This window comes from Zonotrichia leucophrys, chromosome 2 (assembly GCF_028769735.1).
Source record: "Zonotrichia leucophrys gambelii isolate GWCS_2022_RI chromosome 2, RI_Zleu_2.0, whole genome shotgun sequence".
Classification (NCBI taxonomy): Eukaryota; Metazoa; Chordata; class Aves; order Passeriformes; family Passerellidae; genus Zonotrichia; species Zonotrichia leucophrys.
Window position 1 is genome coordinate 88,906,222 of NC_088171.1, and position 10,392 is coordinate 88,916,613.

A 10,392-nucleotide genomic window follows, 5' to 3' on the forward strand; every position below is an offset into this window, starting at 1 on the left:
CATCGCCAAAAACGCCACACAAAGGGAGCTGCTAATCTACGTGATTTTATGTCTCCATGGAATACATAAAGTTAATGATAACCCGAGCAGTTTTCAAGAAGGTTACAAGTACAATCGCATAAAAGTCTCAGGACTGCAGTAGTCTTAAAAATTGATTTCAGTTCTTTTATCAAACAGGCGTAGTAGTAATAAGGGAGCTATTTTACAGAGCAAGAAGCAACGTATAGTCTTAGTTTCAAGAAAGAGAAGCATAATACAAAGTCAAAATAAGCCTCAGCTATCGACAGCCACCGCTAGTCTTCACGTTTTACTTTGTCCATAAGATACAGAAATCAAAACCTATCAGACTGACTGCTTCCACTGAAGGGAACTGGGATGAATTTTCCATTAACAGAATTCAGTAGTAAAACAACTTTCTCCAAAGAAAGAGCACCACCAGCCACTCATATTGCATTCTAGGATGTAGTGATATTAAGGTTACACTGGAAAGACAAGTTCTCCAGAATTTTAAAATAAAAAAAGATTCTTAATACAATTCAAAAAGTATAGTTCCATTGTATCCGTTGTGCTTTTGAAACATTTATGTTGCAGGGATCTTTGGCAACCCAAATTCATCCACCAATACGCCATCCTGTAGGAAAGAAAAAGTGACAGGTTAGCAACTCTTCAACAACCAGAACGTTTTACAGAAGCTTCCTTACTACTTCTATAAAGTGTCTCTATCTGCAATTGCCACTGTGTGACAGCTGGAATCAAAACAAGAGCATCAGTTCTCCTTCACCACAAAGCTCTACTAAAGCTCCAAAAGCAAACATACAGAAGCTTTTCTTATGGTTTTAAGACTGGAGCTGTAATGGTACACTTAAATTCCACTGGCAGTCCAACAGTGTTTGATAGGAATGATAAAATGTCATACTAGTGATTTTAAACATGGTTAAGAGCATTCAGTACACTGTACACTGTATTCTCAAATTCTCTGTATTTAGCATCCATACATATAAAACATAAATAGCATACGTAACATTAAGCACACTTTTTTGTTCAAAATATTAAGGATCCTAAATGTCAAGCAACCGACACAAATGTGATTAACCCAAACCAAACAAAAATGTATTTTGCTGCTGAAGAGCAAAGGACTCACTTTGTTTTTTGTGTCTGTAGGAGTGACCTCTGGGATTGCTGGAGCGGATGCGGCTTCGTCTAAGTAGGAATTGTCTTCATCAGCTAAAAGCTCATCGCCTAGCGCATCCAGTTCTGAAATTGAATTGTGTTGGCTGAAATATTATGCAAGAAGTTCCCTTTGCAAGAGAAAAACTGCTCTTACAGAAACTCAGGATTCTTACTGAATGCTTACATTCAGATTCACCTCACATCAGTCATCAGAAATACACACACACACACACACACACTGGAGAGAACCTTCTTCCCTGCCTTGTAGCATTCCATTGGAATCTCATCTTTGTCTATGCTCTCTTAAAGGAAATGCAGCTTTAATGTTTAAAAAAGCTATCAAATAATTTTAAAACATTTAAAACATTTGACCAAGGAAATTAAAAAAAAATCACTGTATGACAGTACTATGATTTTTATATTCAGTACCATAAAAATCTCATCTTCCCCTTTCCTAACCTGCTTCCAAATCATCTTCATCAATCTCTGGTGTTCCATAGCTACGACTCAGTGCCTCCTGGACTTCATTGGCTTCTTCCATCATATCTTCCAATTGATCTTGTATGTCCTGAAGCAAGAATAATTTTCAATTGGTCCATATTTACTCCAATTCAGTAATTCCAACATACAAAGCACTCCATTGTTTTAATTCTTTTTCAATAAACCATTTTTTTTGAAGCAGTATTAATACAAGTCAAAGCACACACATTCAGGACAGGAGTACTTGAAAAGCAGAAAAGGTATGAAATTTAGACAAATCTACCATCTGGAAAACAAGCAGTAACCTGAGTTGTGCCACAGCAGAATTTAGAAGATACATTAGCATATTTACTGGCCCTGTACTTGAGTACAGGTAAGGAAACAATACTTGCCTAAAGGTTTACAATGCAGGCTATTTATAAAAGACAGAATAGGAAAGAGAACTTAAAGGAATTCAGCATTACCCAATACTAGCATTGGGTAAGAGCTTAAGTGCAGCATACTTGAAATTATATTTAGACATCTTATGGGAGATTTTTTTATGCATTTTCTGAAGTCAGAGCCAGCCCTTGCTGATGTTTAGCTAGTGGCTTGGTTTTTTTGTTTGTTTTGTTGTTTGTTGCTGTTGTCTGGGGTGGGTTTTTGTGTAGTTTCTTTTAGGTTTTGTTCTTTTTCATCAGGCACTATCTTGTGGGGTGGTGGGTAAAGGACTAATGTGCATGTTACTAGCATAAGGAAACAAAAAAGGACAAAAAAAGCCATAGCAGGAAGTATCCACTAACATTTATGCTGAAGTGCAAGAAAAGGAGATTAAAGATTAGCTCAGCAAGGAAACAATAATCATGACAATAAGGAAAACCACTAATTGTGCAGTACCAGAAAAATCAGGAAGGAATTATGATGGTGGTCCCATAAAAAAGGCAGACAAACTCATGTAAACAAAAATAGTCATCTTGCCTTGAAATTCATAGTCCATTCACCATTATTTCAGTACATTATTTTTTGTTATTTATTTAACTATAAAAGCTCACCTCAATTTGATCAATCTTGACTTGCTTGTAAGCTTTCTTCATTTCTTTCACCCCCAGTTTCATTGCATCCACCTAGAAGAGTCAAACATCATGCTTGTATCTGATGTAGCACAGATTGAAAAAATTAAACAAGTGTGAGATAAATAAACTGGTACCGTTGTCTTTGTATCCTTCAGTGCCTGAATTGTGTAATTAGCTTGTTCCATATTAAAAGACTGCTGTGACAGATTATCCCTCTGTTGTTCATACCTGTTTAAAAAAAAAGGCAAATAATGGCTATAAAAGACTACACTATTTATTACCACAAACATTCTTAATTTATAAAGAGTTGAAAAACCAGCAGAAGTAGTCTAAAGATAGAACAGATATGTTCAGTTTCTTTTTTTCACTTATTATACACAACTGCAGAATAAACAGCTTCATAAAAATCTAGCCATTATGCATTTCTGTGCACTTGAAGCCGACAAAGCTATTCCTGAACTAAGTTTTGGTTTAAATGACAGCAACACCATATTTGCCTGGGCTGACAAAGTAGGTGAGGATACAGCAGAAGTTTAATCACCATAAGGCAGACATGCATGCCATGCCCACTAATGCTGTAAAGAGAATGGAAGAGCTGGCAGATTATCCAAACCACACTGGAGTTTTTCAGGGCAGGGAGGAGGAGGAGGAGGATAGGGTACCTTAAAGGAAACCTTTAAGACTAACCACAGAGAAAAGAGAGACTTTAACAATTAAGAAATCATCTTTCTCAAAGCTAAACTTGTATCAAATCAAGAATGTAAACTATGTCAAGTTAAGCAAAATAATGAAAGCATAAAAATGAACCATGAGTCCTTTTAACATTCAAAGCAGGAGGTCTGAAAGACAAGGAGGATCCACATGCAAAACCTTCTGGACAACTAATGAGTGCATCTATTTCTGTTCCACAAGGTCAAAAAGAAGTGACTGAAGGATATGACAACAGCCTATTATGGGGGGCCCAGTAATCCCACCAAGAAAGATTAGCAGGCAGCATAGTCAAAAACCTGGGAAAAAAACTCTAAAGCCAGAATCAAGCAGACCTCCTCACAACATCTAACTGAAGTACCACACTCATTGCCATATGATATTTTGGACTGTAAAAGCTTACTAATACTTAACTGTTGCCATGTATCACAGTGCATCAAGTCACAGTTAACAAGTAATTGAGTGAGTCCATAAAGGTACAATTCATCTGAGGGACATGAAATACAAGATGATGGGAGCTTTGGCTCAGACAGCTTCTAACATTTGCAGTTCATAGACTATGAGACATTCCAATGAAACATTCCTGAACACTTGCCCTGTTCTTTTCTTTGGATCTGTTGCTGGACACTTTCAAGACAGTGCACTAGACAAGAGCAGAGACCACAGGATCATCTATCCTGTCCATTTGGAGATTTCTGCATGGACACAATAACCTGCACTACATCTGCTCAAGTCCTCAAAGGTGCCCATAGAGAACAGGTGAATTTCCAGTAAACCAGAGCAAGGTCATCAAATAGAAAATTTACAGTAATCAATTAATAATATAAAACAAGGCAATCTCTCAGAAAGTTTAGGAGCCAAACATATTTTTAACAATGAGCAGATTCAGGTAATCTTGTACAAATCCAAATTTATATACTGGAATATCAATCATAAATATGCTGGTGCAAAATATGTAAGGAGATACTTCTGAAAGGGCTCTTCAGCATTTTGCTTTAAAGAGTGCTCAGGAGATTACTGGAAAGAGAAATAAAAGTGTGCCACTGCCCCCTAAAGAAAACAACCTTTTATTAACCACAAACTGAGAAAGATTTCAACTTACATTCGCTTCTGCTTTAACACTCTTAATGCTTTCTGCTTTACTGTATTCTGAAAGACACAACAATGTTACATTAGATAAAATATCTGACTTTACACTCGATTATGCTGTTTAAACCTAATGCATAGGATTTAAGTTTTCCAAAAGATTCCTCAGTTACTAATGCCAAGAGTTTAACAATAGTTACATTCAGCATTTGGCCTGCACTAATATAATGATTAACAAAACAGGAGAGTACACAAAGCTTCTCATAGAAAATACTTTCAGTTTCTAGCTTCTGATATATGTTTTCAGTAAGGAGAACAAAACATCAAACTTAGTCCATTAGAACTATCTTTCAATAACACATTTTAATTGTCAGCATAAAATAATACTGCAACAGGTACTTGAACAATGCTGTTTATATCATATATGTTTATTTTCAAGTACATTTTATAAGTTTATCCCCTTAAAAAACAGGTTGCTTTGATCCTTTCAGGCATAGTGTGGAGCTTTTTATTTTGGATGAGAAACAAAACAGCCTCTCTGCCAGACTTAATTCAGGTAATGAGGAAGAAGGGAAACAAGTTACTTCTCACAGAGGAATTACATTACACCCTGGAACAAATAAGAACCAATAAAACACTGTTCAAAGATGTATGTCTAATAAAAATAATCCTGCAAGACCTTATCTCTCATCCACAGGGTAAGATGGAGTTTTAAGAACCTGATGAACTGGCTGAATCACATGACAAGAAGTGTGAGTCACATCCTCATGTGAGCATGTTCAAATTCCACAGAAGATTCTTACCTTTGCAGGTCCCTCTCTCATCTTCTTCATTTGATCCTTATACTTCACTAGTTCTGCATCGAGCCTAGCAATTTTCTTGTCAATTGACTCAGCTCTGCTATCCACCTTTAATACATGAGGGGGAAAACAAAGAAAACAACATTCATTGAGGTTTTATTCAGGTATAGAACAAAAAAAGAACAGCCTCTGTTTTGTTGTGTTTCTAACTGAATTGTTTATTCACTTATCGGTTTTTTAAACAATTTAGATTTTGTGAGAATCCAGAGCCAGAGTCAAGTGAAAAAACTTCTACAAGGAGCACAAGAAACAACTCTGAGGCTGAGGGAAGCTCTGCCATTGTAACATGTTCTCATCAATCTGAGATGCTCCCTTGCAAAGCCACCCAAGGAAGTTCTCCATTCCAGAACTTCTGGTCATACACAGTGCCAGGGACTAAAGTGGAATGGAAAACTTCTAGCTGTACTCTCCTGGCACTCCTCAGAGCTCTCATTTGGGATATATTTTAACCCTTCACCATAAGAGGGGTAAATATGACAATTACATAACCAAGCATGGGCACAGGTAGTTCTAACAGTATACACAAATTCATAAAAAGCCTTTTTAAAATAAACTGACTACCCTAGCATTTCTCTGGAAGCAACAAAATAAAGCTTATTAACTTCTCATTCCAAGAAGCCTCCCTAGAGATTAGATTATAATGACATTCCAATTATAGCATAAGACAGATCAGTGCAAATTTACAATTCTGCCTTGTTAATGGTGTGGCTAAGCATGTACAATTATGTGGATTTTGATCTCAGTGACCCTTTTAACACCCTGCTTTATGACAGGAACATGCATTTGCCAGAGGCATCCTGAATGGAGCACCGGATATGAATGTTCCACACAAGACACTAAAGTGCCTGGGCACAGCTGGCTTTGAAAAATTTGTATTAAGCTTTCTTTTATCCAAATATTTGACTAATAGCAAGAAAGATAAAAATTTGCAATGTCAGGACTCCTGTAAATTTAAAGCAAGGCACCTCTTCAAGATCTTTATTAGGTAACTGCATCTTTCAGATCAGCCTCCACAGGGGAAAAAATATTTGGTTTATTTATATAATGATTCTTTCAAGCAGTATTAGCAGGAAACAGAGACAGAACCTCCCACATTGACTAATTATGTAAAAATTTCACACACACATGACACGGGACCTCAGCTCTTAAAAATGAGACTTGACAGAAGAGCGGAGAATGAACCCAGTTTATCCAAAAAACAAGAATATTCCCTGCATTAGGACCTGAAGAGCTTCTGTCTATTACTCACAAATACGGCACACTGACGAACATTTCATTGCTACAGAAGGGCCCCAACTGACACAAATGAAAGGCAATTTGAGTGTTTACACTGTTCTCACAACTATTAGCCTTTTGTTCCCATGTTTCCTATTTCCTACTCTGAAAAAAAACGTAAGTTTAGAGTATTTTTTCAAAGAAGAAAATTTAAAAACACTATTAGTGCTTTACTTCCTGGTGCATCCTTCGTCCCACAGGCCTTGTGACAGCCTTGAGTCATCTCACTGTACTCTGCCAGCAAGCATAAAAACCATGCCTTTAAATGTAATGAATTTTAGCTAACTAAACTTTTCTACACAGGAAAGAACATCCAAAACACAGGCACGATTACTGCCTAAGAGTTGTCTATGCTTTTAACAAATGTTGCATTAATCACTGCTCACCTAATAAATTTCCAAACTGCCCTTTACTAGCTAATTACCACTGAACTAACATGGTTAAGAGATCTTACAAAGCAATTTGACTCTTTCAAAAGGTAGAGCAAAATGTGTCTATGACAGAAAACACCCTAGAAGCAACAGTAGTTGAGCCTCCAAACTGTTGGATTTAACATTGTGAAGAAATAATAAAAGTTTTTTCATATCTCATACAGCTCTCTTGAATAATAATTCACATGTAATTTAAAATAATCTAATCATGCCTGTAGTTTCAGCAGGACCTATCCTAAAAATTCCACTATTGTGAAAAGCCTTTCACAAATCAGACACGTTACTACATATAACTTGGCACAAAGAGTCAATTCATAAACTTCAGATTACTAAAAGAAAGCATTTCTCCCTATGCTTACTAGTAACCACCCTGTAACTCATCATTGGTTGCCAAAGTCATCACATGGATAAAATAAATCCAAAATTATTCTTTTCAGGTTATCTGCTGTCTTGCACAGTCAAACTTTCAGACAGTGCAATTACAAAGAACTAGAAGAGGATCAAAACTATGTTCAGCAGGAGTTTTTGAACAAAAAAAAAATCCCTGGTCTTGTCAGTCAAAACATCTGTTTAAATTACATTTTTATATCCCAAAACTACTCTAGGATTGCATAAGCTCTTAGCAGAAGACAGACTGCTGACCTATGTAAATTTTCTTTTGATTTACCTGCCCATTAGAAAATGGACATTAACTTGGAACTGGCAAAGGCAGTGTGAAAAATCTAACAGATTAATAAGTCTCAGTTGTTGTGAGGGAAACAAGGCTTCCTGCTCTTCCACTTATATTGCCAAAATAGCAAATTTAAGCACTTAGTACCTCAGATGGATTTTGGAGTTCAAGTCATCTACCAAATTTACTGTTGTTTACTGGCAACAATGGGAAAATTCATCCTGATTTTCAATCAGATGCTTTATTCACTGTTCTAACGAAATATATTTAGAGTTGTCTGGGCTTAATACTGCTAAAAAGCAATACAGATTTTTGCCAGAAAGATCAACTACCAGGACAAACATTATAAGCACTTCTCTTTCCCCATACCAGCCAGTGGCATACACAAGACACTGATGTGTAGCTAGCACTGACAAATAAAATATTAGGTATTTCATTTAGAGAGTCTCTCCCAGTAGGTATTTCATTTAGTCTCTCCACTGAGCAGCAAAATAAATCTTCTGAGAGGAAAACTGTGATTTTTCCATGGAAACTGTTCGTTGTCAGGTTCCAATGACAAAGCTTAGTCACACAACATTTACTGACCTTTGTTTACTGACAGAAATACACAAGAAGCTCCATTTCCTTTCTTCATTTCTTAAAATTAGCTTACAACAAAAGGATCTGCAAAGCCATGCTATAGTTTTCTTCATAAACTTTAAAGTCAAAAAAATACTATGAAATTACCATAAATCTTAACACGTTTTCTTAACCCTCTCAGCAGGCAGGGCAACACAACAACAGTTGTAAAGTGCTTTGCCACGTGTTTCCTGAGCATTTCTTACTTGGTCTGAGCCTGCTCATCTCTCCATCTGCACACACTTTTGGCATCGACCCTACAGCGACCCTTCTCCCCCCGAAGGGACAGAACACTCTTCTGTATTAGACAGGGAGACTGATGCTCTTGCTCCTGCCCCTGCCTTGCTATAACTTGTCACGGCAGGAGTCAGCTAGTGCAACCGGAGAAGTCCTCAGATGGAAATGCTGAGAACTATAAGGATGTAAGGAGAGCCATGCCTTCCACAGGCTCACCTGCTGTGTACACAGTGAGCGCTCATTTATGGGATTTACACGTTTGTGGGATGCGCTGCCAGGCACAGGACACAAACGCAGGCGTGGGTGTATGGACATACAAAGGTACATCCCTGTGTACGTGTGCGGACACCCCAACACGCTCACCACAACACTCCGTGTATCCCGGGACATGACAGCGCTCAGGGACAGGCCGGGTGTGGCCGGGAGTGACCTGCTCCAGTGGAAGGTGCCCATGGCACCGGGGCTGGAGCTGGGTTAAGATCCTCTCCAGCCCAAGCTTTTCCGTGGTTCCGAGATATCCATACCCACTCACGGACCCGCAGGCTGTGCCCACGCACGGCAGTGTCCCCACACACACCGATACAGCGGTGCCGAGGCGGCGGCCGGGCCGCGCAGCGCTCAGCGGGCCGGGCCGCGCCGGGGCGGGCGCTCACCTTCCCGATGCAGTCGGTGAGGCTGGGCGGCGGCTCCTTCGGCTTCGCCTTGCCGAAGAAGCGGTTCATGGCGGCGGTGTCTCCGAGTCGCTCCCGGCCCCGGTAACAGCGGCGGCGGCGGCGACGCTCCCGGCCGACCCGGAACCGCAGGGCCGGCTCCGCCCCGCGGAGGAAGGGCCGAGGGAAGCAGGAAGCGCTGTGCCGGCAGCGCAGGCGATCTGCTGGTCCTGCCGAGCTGCCCGCCCCACCGAGCTGCCGGCCCCGCTGAACTGCCCGCCCCGCCGGCTGACGGCGGGGGCAGCGGCCCTGGGCCGCACGGAGCCGCAGCAGCCCCGCTCACGGGCACGCTGTCCTCCCCTCAACATAACCCGTAGGCAGCTGCTGGGCCTTCACCGCCTGCTGGCAATGTAGGGTCACCCCCATAATGTTCATCATCAGTTCAGCTGATCGGTCAAAAATGGCAGGAAAACATACAAAGTGTACCAAAACCGCGCTATGAATCGGGAATAGTGGGGCCAGCAGGGAAGGGCAGGGATTGTCCCCACGGACTTGGCCCTGCTGAGGCCACACCTGGAGTGCCGTGTCCCGTTCTGGGGTGCTCAATTCAGGACGGACATGGAGGTGCTGGAGCAAGCCCACAAAAAGGCAACAAAGCTGATGAAGGGTCTGCAGCACAGGTGCCATGAGCTGCTGAGGGAGCTGGGGGTGCTAAGCCTGGCAAAAAGGAGGCTCAGGAGAGACCTTTATCGCTCTCTGCAACCACCTGAAAGGAGGGTGTAGCCAGGTGGGAGTCGGGCTCTTCTCCCAGGTAAGAAGTGACAGGACAAAAGGACACAGTCTTAAGGTGCACCAGGGGAGGTTTAGGCTGGACATTACAATGATTTCTTCACAGAAAGGGTGCTTAGAGATGGGAATGGACCACGCAGGGAAGTAGTAGTGATGCATTAAGTTTTAGCTTTCATATTTTTCAGATGCTGTACTGCCTTACTGTGTAACTCAGTAACACTTTATATGAATTTCAGAATTCTCTTCAGTTTAGTTCGACAAAACAATCCTTTTCCAAGATCCAAGGACACTGTTGTAGCTTCAGCCCCAAAAAGTAAAAACAACAGAGATGAGGAGAGCAATCTGGAAGGACAGGACTTCATAACC

The 10,392-nt window shown here is 40.4% G+C and overlaps 1 protein-coding gene across 1 annotated transcript; it reads right to left on the reverse strand.

Moving 5' to 3' along the window:
• Positions 1–27: 27 nt before the first annotated feature.
• CHMP5 (charged multivesicular body protein 5) lies at positions 28–9,455 on the reverse strand. The gene is made up of 8 exons (XM_064705640.1): positions 9,241–9,455; positions 5,300–5,404; positions 4,513–4,559; positions 2,837–2,930; positions 2,682–2,753; positions 1,630–1,738; positions 1,142–1,254; positions 28–631 (listed from the first exon to the last, which is right to left on the reverse strand). Exons 1-8 carry the CDS (start codon positions 9,307–9,309, stop codon positions 581–583), a joined length of 660 nt encoding a protein of 219 aa, XP_064561710.1. The 5' UTR covers positions 9,310–9,455; the 3' UTR covers positions 28–580.
• Positions 9,456–10,392: the final 937 nt, after the last annotated feature.